General features: G+C 36.9%; 1 protein-coding gene across 4 annotated transcripts in view; it reads right to left on the bottom strand.

The window, feature by feature from the left end:
• Window positions 1–6,214: 6,214 nt before the first annotated feature.
• The window catches only part of phactr2 (phosphatase and actin regulator 2), a 118,564-nt gene continuing 107,987 nt past the window's right edge, over window positions 6,215–16,791 (bottom strand). For 3 of the 4 annotated variants that reach the window (XM_034184571.1, XM_034184570.1, XM_034184569.1), the window contains 4 exons: window positions 12,172–12,233; window positions 11,024–11,161; window positions 9,622–9,698; window positions 6,215–8,082 (listed from right to left, as the gene is read on the bottom strand). In XM_034184571.1, coding sequence (XP_034040462.1) covers window positions 8,067–8,082; window positions 9,622–9,698; window positions 11,024–11,161; window positions 12,172–12,233 — 293 coding nt within the window. In that variant the 3' untranslated portion in view covers window positions 6,215–8,066. The remainder of the gene's footprint in view (window positions 8,083–9,621; window positions 9,699–11,023; window positions 11,162–12,171; window positions 12,234–16,791) is intronic. The other variant, XM_034184568.1, reaches the window with a different exon arrangement.

Here is a 16,791-nt window from a genome sequence, read left to right as displayed (position 1 = left end):
TCTGATACTGAATTTGGACATTAAAAACACCCAGTTGCAGTGCTGATGTATCCATTGAGATTTGGGTAAATAGAATATTGGCACTTCTGCTTTCAATACTTAAAACTGGAAGGTTTTTAATCTATGCAGATCAAATATTGAGGTGTTTTTCTGTGGCTGGTTGGGTTATGAAAAACAGCCAATTGATAATGACAAAAATATAAATGCCAGGGATAATACATTCCAATGTACTCAGTTCTGGACAGTTAAAGGATCTTGATGAAACACTCAGTGCTCAATCAGGATGTCCAGTTAAAATATGGTAAAAAAAAAACAACAAAACAAATCAGAGCACCGGGCACACAGACTCTTAACCTTCATTTCTGCCTTTAAATCTAGGCTAAAAAATAAATAAATAAATAAAATGTATTCTCTTGGCCTTTCCAGTCTTCTAATCTGTCCATTCCTTGTGCCATTCTGTGATTTTGTGTTTGTCCCTTGTTCTTTTTCTTTTAGTATTATTACCTTGGCCAGTGAAGATGGGCAGAGGTTATGTTTTCACCTGTTTGTTTGTGAACAGCCTGTAACTCACAATTTTACATGTATCTTTATGAAATTTTTTACTGAAGATTCATATCCTCATAGGCAAGAGCTGATTCAATTTTCAAGGTCAAAGGTCAAAATTGGAAAAATCCATATCCTTTAACACTGAACAAATTTTCAAAAATTTATAACTGACAAAAATAAATAAAATTTTGTTCATATTTGACAGCATTATGTAGGATGGCATCCTTTACTGACTGACAAAGTTTGATCCGGATCTGATCCAGATTACAGATTTTGTGGCCATTTAAATTTAACATTGAAAACACCACTTAATGTATATTTTACATTATATCTTAATCAACCACACCCCAGTCACGCTCATATTTGGAAGTGAGGTGCAGACTGGCACTCACTTTCACCTTACTAAGTTTAATCAGGATTGTGGATTTTGTGGACATTTGAATTTAATATTGAAAAGTCCATTTGGTGTAAATTTTGCATTATATCTCAATCAAAAGTGCCTCAATCACTCTCATTTGTGACAATACGGTGCAAACTGCCACTCACTAAGTTTGATCCACATCTGATCTGTATTTAGCAGATATTTCATTTTAACATTGAAAAGCCCTTTTGATCTACATTTTGTATTATATTTTAGCTTCTGAAAAGTCACTTCTAACAGAACTTTGACTTTAAATTTTTTTTTCAAGGTAAAAATTTGTGGAATTGGAAACTCGCGTCGGCGAAGGTTTGTGCTCTATGGCCGCGGTACTCTGGTTATGTTTATGATAATCCATTTTATGTTTTTACTAGTTTTACTACTTTATCTACTTTTTGTGCAGCACTTTGATCAGTGGAAAGTGTGTTTAAATTTGCTTTTTAAATTAATTAGTGACAAATAATTTGCATGAATCTGTGTTGCGTTATCCTGCACTTTTGTTTTACCTCTTCCTTTTTGTAGAATCAGAATAGCCTTTATTCGCCACAAGAATACAAGGAATTTGACTCCAGCTTGAACTGTACTCTCTCTGTACGAGCATATATACATATACACCAAACACTGAATAATTCACAAAAAAGTGTAACTAAAAAATGTGCAGTAAACAAAAATGTGTGCAAAGGAGAAATAGATTTATAAAATAGATATACAAGAGGTATATGAATTAGTGAGTTTTTTCTGGTAGGTTAAATTGTTCATCAGTGTGATGGCCTGTGGAAAGAAACTGTTCCTGGGTCTGGTTGTTTTTGACGTATAGAGCTCTGATTTCGACCAGAGCAGAGGAGTTTAAAGGGAAACCAAACAGAGATGGAGATGCACAGGACAGACTGGATGACGGATGAGTAAAAGATGATGAGCAGTTCCTAGGGCAGGTTGAACTTTCTGAGCTGTCTTAGTAAGTACATCCTCTGCTGTGCCTTTTTCCTGATGGAGTCTATGTGGGAGGTCCACTTCAGATGAGTGTGGCTTGTGTTTTTCACATTTTTGTGCACCATTTGAGGTTATCAAAAGTGTAGTTCTTTTTCTTTAGTCTTCTGTCATGCTATCATCTTAATGTGAAATATCAAAGCCTGGATGGCAGATGGATAGAAAACCTGCTGTGTTGTCATTATGTGAAAAAAAAAAGCAGCATTTTGAGGACTTGGTCTGGGTTTGTTTCCCGGTTACACTGTGTCTCCTTGAACAAGACACTTCATTTGCATCATCACAGTCCAACCTTGGCTGGTGAAGCATCCTGTGATGGATTAGAGTCATACATTCTCATCTTCTTCACGCTGTGACATACAGGAATACGTACTGACTCGATGGACATCAATGCCTGTACAGGCCTTGTACTTCTTTGTAATTAAAAACCCACATTTGGACACCAAAATCATTACACTGGAGTGGCCTGTGGGCTTTTTGTAATATCAAAAGAGTATTTTGAACAAATCTGGTGTTTGTACCATCATGTGAAAGATTATTTGAATACCCACTTCACCATTTCCTGTGTTAATAAGTTCTTAGTTTTTAGTTCTTATGTTTCAGCAATTTCCTATGACTCATTACACAGTCAGTAAAATTATTTGTTAGAAATCACTTCCAGTTTTGATGAACACTGATCAAATCTGTTCCACAAAGTGTAATTAGACATGCACAAGCTGAAAAATGGATTCTTGCAAGAAAATTCATTTTGTTGAAACAAATGATGACAATCTGACAGTAATAACAGGATGAGAGACAAACCACCTGGGGAGAATTTTAATTTCTGTATTTGTAAAAATGGCAGCTTTTTCACTTAAGTTCTAATTATTAAAGTACAGGTGCAATCATGCACAATCTGCAAAATCTCACACAGCCACCAACTGAGTGGACTCCTATCAGCTGGGTTATTAAACCTGTCCGCAGGTCATCATAAATCAGCATCCATGAAAGGCAGAACCTGCTGCACGGAGCAGACCTCTGCGACAGGAAATAAATAAATCACAGAGAGATTTATCACCGCCTGAAACATCTATAATATTCTTAATGGAACAGCCAAAGAGGTGGCTGCTGATAATACTGCAATACCACAGAAACAGCACTTCCTGTTACACCGGCACCGTGCTGCTCCTTACAAGAATCAAGAAATAACACTTAAAAAAAAAATCTTCAAACATACACATCAAAGTTATATTATATAATAGTGGCAGTATAACTGACTTCAATGTATGCACATGCTCAATATACATTCTGTACAAAATCATCAATATTTAACAACATAGACATGAATGAATACTGTAGGTTCTTTTTCATGGCTGTACAGCGATTCATGTTACAACACATTCATAAGCACAAAGAATAAAATGTTTTTCAGTTACTACTTAGCGAGAACAATGAGTGTCGTGTGCGACTGGACCAAGGTGTCAGGAAGTCAGCGAGATCCATTTCGCTCATCACGTTTATCTGCCATTTCATCCAGGAGCGCTAAAAGATCCAGTATTTTTTTTTTCTTGCATTCAACACAACATCCACAGAGAAATGCCTGAGCGATGCATCTAACATTTTACAGTTTTCAGATCTCAGCCAACTAAACGTTTCACCTCTGACTTGTTTCCTGAACGAATCCTTTTATAACGGCCCAGAGAGGCAATCTGCATCCAAAGACCCCTTTACATTTTGCATGTACGTGCACGTTGCACTTTAATCTCGAGCAAGCTGACAGAACATGAATAAATTGATGTTACTGAATGCATTGCATTTTTAAGTTTTATGGACTCAAAAATAAGTTCTGAGAACTTCAGTATTTGAAGTCAGCGTTAGATGTCAGTTTGACTGCAGCTAAATAGAATAAGTAAAACATAAAGTAAAAACTGGTTTTCACCAGTACTTGTCTGTTCGCAGTATAACTCAAAAAGTTATGATGGGATTAATTTAATTTTGGAGGTGATCAGGAATATATTCTTGAACTGAGCTCTAGAAGAATGTTTGGCATATAGCAACATTTAACTTAAAACACTGAGAGAGTATGTTGACAAAATTTGGTGAGCAGACAGGTAATGTCTCAGAAAATGAGGGATTTTCTTTTAAGTTTGATCCAGATCTATTTTCTAGAATATATGTGCCCTTGGTGGAGGTATATGCTTCTGCCTTATAGATTTAAGATAAATTAAGTTGGTTAACTTGAGTCAAATCAACTTAAGCATCTATATATTAAAAGCCAAGTGGACTGTATGTGTGTAACTTCAATCACAGAGAAACCGGGGAGAGCTGACATTTGCTGTTTGGTATGATTATGTTTTTTGGGTGAAGGATGAACACTGTGAAAATGGAACATTAAATAGCACTAATATTTTTGGAGACATTAGGGCTATTGGGTAACAACAGTGAACAATGGATGTTGATATCACCATTAATCAGTCCCTGGTAACCAGACAAGCTCTGAACAAAGGAAATATCTCAACCTTGCCAGTTGTAAAACGTGACATCAACTAAATGTGCAAAATAATAAATACAATTATTCACAAAACGTTCGCATTTTAATTTCCTGCACTTTCAGTTAAAATCATCACAGAAACTTTGCATAATTTATTACCACTCTTGAAAAATCTCAGCTACCTATTTTATAAACACTACCAAATCTAGAGCCCATGGATCCCCACGAGCAATATGCTAGTATTAATACAATGTCCTAAAAAATTAAGCACATTGCAATATGATGCAGGGAAGCACTCAGGTATTGAACCAGGAATCTTCTGGTTTAACTACCTGGTCTACGTACCGTCTTACCCACAGGGACTGATATTACTGTATGAACATCTATATATTTCAACTTCCCTGTTTCCCTTAATGTCAACATGTCTGACAAAAGCCAACATTTAATCTAGGAGCTCCGTAGATGTTTTTGTCTTTCTTTCACTGAGGCAGACCCAGATGGTGTACATACTGCAATCAAACAATAAAAATGGGAAGAAAGTGTACTGCTTTGGGACAGTGGTACACGTGGTAATACAGGTTGTTCTCAAACTAGAAAATTGGTTACCAATCCTTCAGTATTTCTGAGTAAAAAACTTTGTTCAGAGTGTCAGTTCAGATCGGATTTGTTGGATATCTGAATTCACATACTGTCCTTATTATACATAGAAAGTGACCAGACACGGTGTGGTAATCCTCATTTTACGTCTGATCCACATTGGTTGCTATAGCCTGCCCCCCACATCACCAAAAGGCAGCTCACCTCATCACTCCACTATGGGGAAGAAGACATTCCTATCGTACATGTTGGCTTAGAAAACTTTACTTTTGGCTGTTGCAGTTGCTCAATAACAGATCTGATCAGCCTGTCAGATCCATTCTCCGCATGTGTAGATCCACCTTCCACAACACCAAACTAGTGTATTTCCTATAAGTATGACTCAAACACAAACTTCAAATGTCACAGACATAACAAAACAAATTTAGAATCAAATGTGAGGTTTTACACCAAACAGATCTGGGGGGAGCAGATTTGAACTACATTTCAAACCACCTACAAATGAGGCTTGAAACAGATCTGGAAAAAATGGATGTCATGAGATTTTTTTTACTTTTTAGAGCTGCAACACATGATTAGATTCAAATTAGAGATGCACATAAATGTAATTTTAACTGGCACTCTGAACAAAGCTATAGTGTTCTTGAAAAAGTCACTTAAATCCAACATTCTCAAGTCCCAGTTCCATTAGAAACCATGCACCACTGTGCCCTGATTTGTGTTTGAATATTATATTCTTTGCACATAAAATTAAGTTCTATGAATTTGAACACTGTAAGATGGAACACCTGAAAGTGTCTAAGTTAATTTATCCAGTGTTATTTTAGCTGTAATCACAGCATATATGTAACAGCAATTTAAAATATTTAAGTTTTGAATAACATGTTACTTTTAAGTAGAGCCTGATCAATAAGAACGATTTGGATGCTGATATATATATATATATATATATATATATATAACAATTTGTTATCAAACTCTTCTTACAGAGAAACAGAAGTGAGGCTTGATAGTTTAGTTTAAACATGAACATTATTATAAAAACTATAACCAACAACTAACAAATATACATCACGCTGCGTTTGCTTTTTGGTTTTTCATTTATCTTTGATGTCTTTTTAGTAGAATGCAATGGGCCCCAAATTGGCAGTCACTGTGTGGCACCACTCATCATTTGCATACAATAGATTTCCCATGTATTTTGGCTCCTCCTAGCTAGCAGCACAGCAATCACCTGTCTCTTGTCAGTGTAAAATGCTCACTGTGATTGTAAACGTGATATAGCTGGTTGCTTTGCCTCTGTTTCTTGTAGCTAATGTGACCAAGGGGTGATGGGGTTCCAGCCATGTCAGACCAGTTTCTGCTGGACAAACTATGTAATGGTACCATTTCCAATGGCCAAAGTGTTTTTCTGCAATGCTTATTCAGTAAAATATATTTTTTCATATCGGCAAAAATAACACTGATACACATTCGCGAAAAGCTCATATTGGTCAATATTATTGGCTGACCCATATATCGGCCGGGCTCTACTTTTGAGTACATAAAAAAAAATGACAGTCAATTGCATCAGTTTTTCTGAGTTCTGCCAACTTCTTTTGGATTCCAGTGTGTGTGTGTGTGTGTGTGTTCACATTTCTGTCAATGTAAACTGATATGATTTGTAAGGAACATTTATTTTCATGATCAATTACTCTGTAAATCGTTCATATTTTGAGAGGAACATTCAACAAATCTCCATTACAAGTGCACAAAGCCCGACTGTCTTCAAATATCTTGTTCCTAAAAGGGCATGCAACTAAATTTTCAGTAATATAAAACAGAAAACAAATTATTCTATTTATAAAGATGGAAGCAAACCTCATTGTTTATTAATGGTTTGGACAAATGTTTCTGTCAGTCCACTAATCTGTTCAGCTTGTATCATTTTACAGCACTTTTGCAAGATTTAAGTAATTCAAAAGCTAAGTGAATCCATCTTTTCATGAAAATATCTCTTTATTATCTGCTTATTATCAGTGCATTAGTTTCTGAAAACCTGATACAAACTTGTTTATGGCTGTATTACACTGAATCCTAATTTAGATCCCAGTCCACATCAAAATGTAATGGCTTCTTTCTCCTGATGATATTAAAGGCTTCAGAAGTCTCTAATAAATGTGTTAAAAGTGCGACGTAGAGGGGTCAGATGTCAGCTTTCTTCTCCTTATGTGACCCTCTCAGGTGAACGTATTAAAAGCAGATAAATCTATGGAGTTAAACTAATGAATTTGACTGCTTCAAGAAGCCAAATTTGATGACACCTGATTTCCCATGAACATATGTATGAAAACAAACACATCCCAAATGGATAGAGTTACAAAAAAAATGGGATGACAATGAAAATGAAAACCTGAATACTAAAATTGAAAGGTAGAACCTCTAAACAACAACTAGAACAGAGCTTTGAGCTTATGAACTCGAAACAAAATGATGCAACACGAGCATCATGTATCATGAAATTATTTTCATTACGCTTCCGAAGCTTCGAGCAGCCAAAGATCCCAAAGCTCAATAATCATGGTCTTCTTCACCAGCAGACACAGCTTAGTCCATAATTCTTATGATATATCGCCATCTACTGGTGATCTGTTTTAAATAATTCTAAAAAAACATGAACACCTCAGAGGCACATCTGAGTCCAGTAAACTACCTCTCATTCATTTATGACATCACCACACAACTATCCAATCACCTGTTTCCTGTTCATGGAGGATGTCCATATATGGCCTTTTACCTCTATGATAAACACCTCAGAGTTTTCATTGAAGGTATTTGAGGTATTCAGTCACCAGATTCAACTCTCCACAAACAAACAAACACACCACCAGGTCCTGGCCGTGTCAAATAAATAAATGGCTGTTATGGGAGTACGACACAAACATACTCGACTGTTAGATATGTGCAAACGATTCACACGTCAGCCGCTCCAGGATCCCAAAGCTGAACAACGTGAGCCGTGCACGGTGTGTGTGGAGCTGCGGGAGTGCACATCGGGCTGGTGGAGGAGGCTCAGGGCCGATGGAATCTGCAAACGCAAAAACAGCTTTTGTTCAGAAGGATCATGGTGACGTGTGAAGAGTACAAGAAACTGTGTGACATTTGGAACTAATCAGCAAATTCCCATTCAACTCCGCGACGAGCAGGTTTTGTTTACAATGTTTATTTACTCAGAGGAGCAGCTTATAGCAAGGGACTGATGGAAATCTGAATAACGTGCATCCCATTGCTAGAATTAGCATCAAGATGATGCAAAACAGGATTTAATACGGACTTGACACTGAATACATATTTATTATTGAATAATTATTTATTTAATAATTGTATTTATTTTGTTTATTTTAGGTATTTAATAATTAAAACCTGCAAATGAGACAGCAAGCAATAAACAAACATGAGGGAAATATTAAATTGTACATCAAGTGGAAGCAGAACTTTCTTGGGAAAAAAATAAAAGTTCTTAAGAAGGAAGGATACTGAAGGAATCGTCATCCAAAATCAATATATTGATAGACTGACGATATTCTATTTAATATATCTGCATGTTTTCATTGTTGCTTTGGATGTTTTAGTCAATAGTTTTTAACATGTAAGATAATAAATTAAATTCCAACATAAAATCTATATTTTTAAAATATGCAAATCAAACGAGGAATACAACCTTTTTTGTAATGTCTTAGTTAAGGGGCTGGGGGGGGGGGGGGGGGGGGGGTGCTGCAAAACTCAGGTACAAAATATTCCAAAACCACATGAGACACACGGCAAACTGATGAGCCTTTAACAAAAATGATCACTTTTTAGAGTACATGACTGATCTAAAAAATGCCCGAAAATATTTAAAATCCCCTCATGACGGTGATCCTCAAATGTCTAACAAACAGACAAAAATATAACATTTTATTGTACAGTGATATAAAACACATAAAATCCTCAGATAAACCAGAATATACACATATACAGAGAAAAAGGGTGTCACACAGGAATATGCTGCACCTTTTTTCTGCATTATCAGCTCTTTAACTTGGGTTTTTTGTGCATTGATGTGCTCTTTTTAATATTTTTATTTATTTTTTACTGTTGGAGATAATTTTGTTTAGTGCTTTGATTACTGTGGAAGTCCTAAAAATGGTAATTGTAATTATTAATATCAAATGACTATTTTGTTTTGGCATAAAAGTCACAGGACCTCCCAATGTAGTAAACAAATTGCAAATTACATTGCAGAAAATAAGGTATATAACACAGGTATATGAGGAATTTGGTGTTTCTTCTGTATGTTCTGCACGGGGATATGATATAAGCTTGTCACACATATTTAATCATTTATGAGAGAGTGAACCTGGACGTTATTGGCAATCGATAGCTGGGTCTAATAAACTGGAGGAGACCCAGATGTATATCATGTCTTTAATGTGCTTCGTGGAAATGGGTTTTGGGAGCAGGACTGTATTAATATTGATCAACAGGAGCTAATAAACAGCAGTATTTAAGATGATAAATTACTGATGAAGCATAAATGATTGTGGGAGTGGGGCTAAACAGCTGAGGCCGTGGACTGCTGGAGTACCTGGTGAACTGTTTGCTGTCTTCATGAACCTCCATCTCTCGGCTCTTAAACTCGTTCAGCTCCTTGCGAATAGCAGCCTGAGGGACAACGAGTGCACACCATGATTATTATTTCTCTACATTCTTTTTCCATTTGCCAAATCATAGTGAACGCAGCAGTGGTTTGTTCCCATCACCACAGTCAGATGTTCTGCTTCCTTAATCCTCAAAAGGACAGAATTTACACAAGTCTGCAACACTGCTGACTAAGTCCCCACAGTTACACTTAAACATTACATAAACATTAGAAATATTTCATTGTTCTGTGAGACCATTATTGTGTCGATGTCATACTCTTTTCATTTCTTAATAATGAAGATAACTGGATTATATGGGACATGAAACATTTGAAAGCAACTTTACCCCATTTAACTTGCTCACTGCTTTCACTTTTGATACTCTGTGTGCTTCTTACCCTGTGTGCTGCAATACAATGCTGCTGGAACCTGAATTTCCCTGAGGGAGTCTTCCCAAGGGATCAATAAAGTTCTATGTAATCTAAACGAAACCAGGCCATGAAAACACACAAAACGAGCCTCAGCCAACTGTCCATTTACTTTTGGTCTCTAAAAAAAGAGGAGAGTGAGTGAGACCCTTCGGCTGCTCCCTTGTTGGGGTCGCCACAGCAAATCCAAGGTGGATCTGCATGATGAACTGGCACAGGTTTTACGCCGGATGCCCTTCCTGACGCAACTCTACATTACATGGAGAAATGTGGCAGGAGTGGGATTCGAACCGGGAACCTCCCGCACTGAAACTAAGTGCATTAAGAACTTGGCCACCACCCCTCTCTAAAAAAGAGGAGACTACACAGAAAAAAAATGTTACATTTTCTACATCATGTATCGATTCTGATGTAATTACCCACAAAATAAAACTAACAAACTCATACTCATGATTTGTTTTGAAGTATAAAACACTTTAGTAGACAGTAAAAATAAGCAAGCTGATCTGTCGGCCAGAGAGCTCCACGCCCACGTGACAAATCAGACCTTCCTTCGTGTGAACAACAGAAGAACTGCTGCTTTACCTTTTTGGCCAAATTTTAACAATTGTCAGTTTAATGTTAATACCTGACTGGTGGCACACCTGAATGAGGTCATCAGGTTGCAGCAGAGCAGCGAGTGATGGAAATGTGTAGGTTTGGTGGCCCTTGAGGACCAGTATGAGAACTGCTGCTGTAGCTGGAAGTTCAAATTCCAAAGTCAGACTGATCTAGTAAGGATCTTATGAGAAGTAGCAATTGGAAGTAAAAGTTGATCTACTGGCTGCTGATGATCTGCGATCAGCGCACCGATGTTAAATTTATCAAAGTCCAAATGCATGTGGACCAAACGATGTGGACCTTTACTCCAGCAGCTCACCTTGTCAGCAGGGGTGAGCCGAGTCCAGGGTTTGTCCGCCCGACGATCGTAATCCTTGGCATCAGTTACCTCCACGTATTCGTTAAAACGCAGGATCCTGCGAGCGATGAGTTCTGCCACTGTCGGCCTCACGCTCAGCTGCGAGGAGAAAACATGACTAAGAATCAACAGTGACAAAGTTTATGTATAACATATGAGTGAATAAGCTTTAATTTTGTAGCATCTATGAAATTTATTTTAGTCTTTTCAACTTTATATGGAAGCGTATTGCATTCACTTGGTAAATGTATTTATTTATTTATTTATTTATTTAACTATTTTTTTTCTGGTTTTCTGACTGTTTCTTGAGTCACCACGTAGCCAGCCTGAATGCATTTCAAATGCATCATCCTGTATCCATGGAGCATATACCGTATGTGTCCAACTGATCCTGAAGAAAAAACTGCTATGTCTAGCAGATCTGAATGGGCTTTCCTTCTGAACAGCAGCAAAGTCCTCAGGTAAAGTCGACAAACTAATGATAATACCATCTATATGACTTAAAAACAGGACAATCTCCCAGTGTCTTAAACCCAGATCAACGTATAACATGAGTAAACTGAACAATGTCATGTTTGTTACCAAATCGAGCTCTCAATGAATGAATGCGTCTTCAAATGCTCTCTACACTAAGAAAAAAATTGGTCCGAAAAATAGAAGAAAAAAAAAATTCAGATAATCAGGAAAAAAATTACTCTGAAAAACCAACTATAAAAATAAGTTACTCTGAAAAACAGAAAAACTAAAAAAAAAAACACAACCCAGAAATAATTATTCCAAAAAACAGACAAAAAATTAATTACTCAGAAAAACTGAAATAATTATTCCGAAAAACACACAAAAATAAATTACTTAGAAAAACACAAATAATTACTCCGAAAAACAAACCAAAAAATACATTTATCAAGTGAATGCAATAGGCTTCCGTAATTTTAACCCAGAAGCTTCAGTGATCAAGATGTTACTTCAGTACCACCTGTGTCCACAAGATGGGCTGATTTCATCACATAAACCTACTGAACTTCTTTTTTTCCTGCCATCTGACATCATAAGGCGGAGCAAATCATTTACAGCTAAATATAGATTTGTTTGTTGGCGCTCCACAGTACCTTTCTGGAGAGTCTCCTTTTAATCTCCTGTTTGGCTTCTTGCTCCTCTGCCTCGTTCTTTTCTGCATACAGAGAACAAAAAGTTATTAAAAAACTAACAAGAACGGGGACACAGCGTGTGCAACACCTGCCTCATGCATTTGACACAGATTCATGCAAATTAATTCCTTATAATTCAGTGATATCATAATTCAACATCATTTATGAATGATTTTAGAGTTGCAACAATTAATTGATTAATCAATTAATCGATTAACTGACTACTGAATAGACTGTTGTTGGACTGAACACGAACTCCCAGCTCTGTTGCCGGCGTGGGGGAAGCAAAGCATTAAATGCATATTTGTCCATGACATGTCCAAGGAGTGACTCTCCATGCAGGCTAAAGATGACCTGATGCCCTCTACAGAGTCGGTACTCAACAGGTCGGACCGGACACGTCAGCACAGTGCTCATCTTGAAAATCCTTTATTTGTTTTTTGTCAGTGGATCGTTAGCAAAATTTATTTTCGTCAGATTGCTGTGAACACTGATTGTGAATACATGGAGCACTGTGACGTTAAAAACAAACCCTTTTCAGCTTTAAAAATGTGATTTTTTTTTCCTCTTTGTCAAAGTGACAGCAGGAGGGAAAACACACCCAGAGCACCGTATTACACCGAGACACATCTTCAAAAATGCTGCTTTTATTCACAAACAGTCTCCACAATAAGAAATTAAAGTATTTCCAAAACAAGGACGTCTTATTTGGACACCGGTGTGTCTGTGATGATGGATCTGGATGAAATGAGGCAATAACAGGTCAGATTAAAAGACTTTATTTAGTCTGTGTGCGCAGGTCTGCTTCACATGAGGCAAACGTCCATTTTTGTTCATTAAAAACATTGAAAATACAGGATCTAATGGCTTTATTACTGTTTGCGGGGATTTGTTTCAGATGGAAATAACAGGTTATGACAGAAACATTAAAATGTCTGTCAGGTTTCAGTGGAGTTTGGACAGGAACACGAGGCTTGATCTGATCTTTAATGTCCTCCAGAGCTCAGACCGATGGCCATCTGATATGGACACTTTGGTTTACAATAAATTCAGAAGTTCTCTGAGAGCTGCTGGGGACAAGCTGAGTGACACCGAGACCTCCGAGTGAAGGGACAAATTCTGGCAAAGTTCACTGAAAAAAGACAATGTTTGAACCAACTTAAAAAGTGTTACAATTTGTAAAAACCTGAATGAATTAAGTTGTTTGAACTTAATTCATTCAGGTTTTTACAAATTGTAACACTTTTTTAAGTTGGTTCAAACATTCTCTTTTTTCAGTGTTCACCTGCGTACAGTGTGCCTTTTACTGTTTCTAAATGCCTGAAAAATATGGAGTTGGTGGGTTTTTTTCTTTTCATGACGATTGGAGCAGTATGCTTGAATGTTTCTGGTGAATGAATGGAATGTTGCGTTTTTATAGTGTTACGCAATCTGCCTGAGAACGTCAGCTGTTCTTCAGTTTTCTTCCCAAACACAGCTATCATTTGTGTGAAGCACATTTTAGTCAAGACATTAAATATAGTTTCACACAAGCTGCATTCATTGTTGTAATATTGAATGATGGCAGAAATGTGTGCACAGGATTATAGATGACAATGGAAATGTTCTCGATTAAATATCGGCGTATTGTTCTGATTGTCACATCTAGGACCCGGTTAAGGGACTTTGTCCATGTTTCTTAGACCAGGTTACGGACATTTGTGGCAGTGTTATCCATGGATTCAGTCATGTCTGTGTATTTACATGGCGAATGCACGCCCACATTAACAAGCACTGCTCCACACGGTGCTCTACATGAGCGACTTTAAAGTACTCTGTGCGCATGCACCAAAAAATGTAACAACGGTCTATTAATTTACAACTATTTTTAGAATTAATTCATCCTTTTGAGTCATTTTATGAATCAAAATTCTTTGATTTCAGATTCTTAAATGTGAATATGTTATGGTTTATTTTACTCCTCTCTTGCAGTAAATTGAATCTTCGGACTGTGAACAAAAGGCATTTGAAGATATTACCTTGGCCTCTGGATAACACTGGTATTGCCATGTGGCCAATACCAAGGTGATGTGTGGCCTTGTATGACTGTTTAATGGTAATCACAGGTGTATCTTTAGGCAATTCTTAATATCCCCTATATATAAGCATTGGGCCCAAATTCTGACCTTAACCTGTGACCTTGACTTTTAAAGTATTTTTCTGAAAATTAAATCACTTTCTTCTTCGGTGACTCAATTATTCCACCAAGTTTGATCCAAACTGGATCAAAACAATTTGTTCAAATATGGACAGACAGACAAACAATGAAAACCCAAAACAATACTCCTGCATGCACTATCATGCAAGGGTGCAATAAAATACTATAATTATCATGTTCCTCGTCAATGCGGGCAGGTTATAACTACTGGTTATAACTACTGCTCTCAAAGACAAGTGCCAATCGTCCACAAGAACACAAGTCAGCACATTTGACCTGAGCTGTGGTCTGGTTAAATTTGGACAAACACGTGCACAGGTTGGGTGGCAATGGTGCATAACGATTAAAGACATGCTGTGTAGCTCTGGACTGGGAAATAGAAAAAAATATGACGTACAAATCTAACCCAACTTAAACTTTACTGTACAGTTTAAATGCAATTTTATTTTATATTAATCTTCCGTGCATCAGTACGTTGTCAGATGTGGCTCAGCAGAAACACAGCTGGACTGTAATTACAGTTCTTTTTCCAAAAGTCACTTTGATGCTTCTTTGCTGCATTAGGGTTATTTTTGTATGATGGTGCTTGAAATTGTGAACATGTCCTTTTACTTATCAAATTACAACTGATTATATTTTTTTTTAATCAGAAGTCCCTGTGCTGTTTCCACTGAAGACCAGCTGGTGTTTTGTGGGCTGTTTGCTACTATTTTTTCACTTATAGCATCAGTGCAAGAAATATTACATTATTACTCAGCCTTAAGTCAAGTAAAACGATTACTTTAATGTTTTAGGCCAAAAGCTAAATGACTGTTATACGTGTAATACTGCAAATGCCTCGTCTCTCCATCTGTGAAGGTTCTCACAAAATACATATATCCAAACCCTCCAGCAGGATAATGGGAGTACTTCATGATTTTAAAAGCGTTGATCTGCGCTACCGTTTTGGTACCTTAAGTAGGAGGAGGCGTATGTGTGTCAAACAGAGTATTTAATGTTTAGAATATGAAGATGTTTTCATATTTGTCTGCTTTTAATCTTTAATATAGTAATAATTACTGTATTGATAAAAAACAACTTTTTTGTAAGAACAAACTGAAAATGATTTGCCTCCTGAACTTTAGTTTTTTGTGTTAAGAAAAAAAAGGAAATGCAAGTGAAATGCGTGGGAAATAAATGCCATCAGATTAAAGACTCACACTTCTCTATCATGTATGCTTTTATGATCACAGCACGGTCTGCGATCTGGCACATGTGAATTTGCAAATTGTGAGTTCAAAAATTTTTTTTGTCATAAAAATATAAGTCACGTGATGTCTCAACATTTGTACTCAATATTACTGTATTCCTCTTTGATTTTCCTGAAGTTGCTGGATTGTTTTTTCCACCCTTTTTTGGGAAGTGTGCGGCTTTTATGCCAAGCTGACAGACAACAAGCAAGACTACAATTTCAATTCTATTTATTTAAAAAGCACCAAATCACAACAAAGTCACCCCAAGGTGCTTCACATAAGGTCTACTAGCCTCACCAACCCCGATTTAACATGACCAGATTCTGACCGAAATGTATTAACGGTTTAATCACAAGTTACTCAGAACTGGCAAGTGCACACTTGTACCGCATAATTAAAGTGTTCATTAAGTAAAAGTAAGTCCCTTCGGCTGCTCCCTTGTTTTTACTGAGGGTCGTCACAGCAGGTCCGAGGTGGATCTGCATGTTGATTTGGCACAAGTTTTACACCGGATGCTCTTCCTGATGCAACCCCACATTACATGGAAAATTGTGACAGAGGTGGGGTTTGAATGGGGAACCTTCTGCACTCAAACCAAGCACACTAACCACTTGGTCACCACTCCTGCTAAAGTGTTCATTAAGTCAACTCAAATATTTTCATACTTAATATACAATCAAAAATTCTGAGTTTAATTTACTCAAAAAGCAGGAGCATGTTACATAAACTTGAAATATTTAAGTAGAACGTTTTCTTAAAACTTTGAGTTTACGCGACTCAGTCTTTTGAATTCATTTGAATATTCGGGTTTACGGTGCATTTTATGATGTACGAGGTCTGTGAGAAAAGTATCGTACCTTTTTATTTTTTTCAAAAACTATATGGATTTGATTCATATGTTTTTACGTCAGCCAAGCTTGAACCTTCGTGTGCATGCGTGAGTTTTTCCACGCCTGTCGGTTGCGTCATTCGCCTGTGGGCAGGCTTTGAGTGAGCACTGGTCCATTGCGAGGAAATGGCGGAATGATTTGGGCTTTTTTTCCATCAGAATTTTTTCAGAAACTGTTAGAGACAAGCAGCTGGAAACCATTCAAAAAATTTATCTGGCTTTCAGTGAAAATTTTACGGGCTTCACAGAGAATAAGGAGTATT

Source organism: Thalassophryne amazonica, chromosome 13, assembly GCF_902500255.1.
Source record: "Thalassophryne amazonica chromosome 13, fThaAma1.1, whole genome shotgun sequence".
Classification (NCBI taxonomy): domain Eukaryota; kingdom Metazoa; phylum Chordata; class Actinopteri; order Batrachoidiformes; family Batrachoididae; genus Thalassophryne; species Thalassophryne amazonica.
Note: the sequence above shows the minus strand (reverse complement) of the source record. Positions and strands in the feature narration are given on the sequence as shown.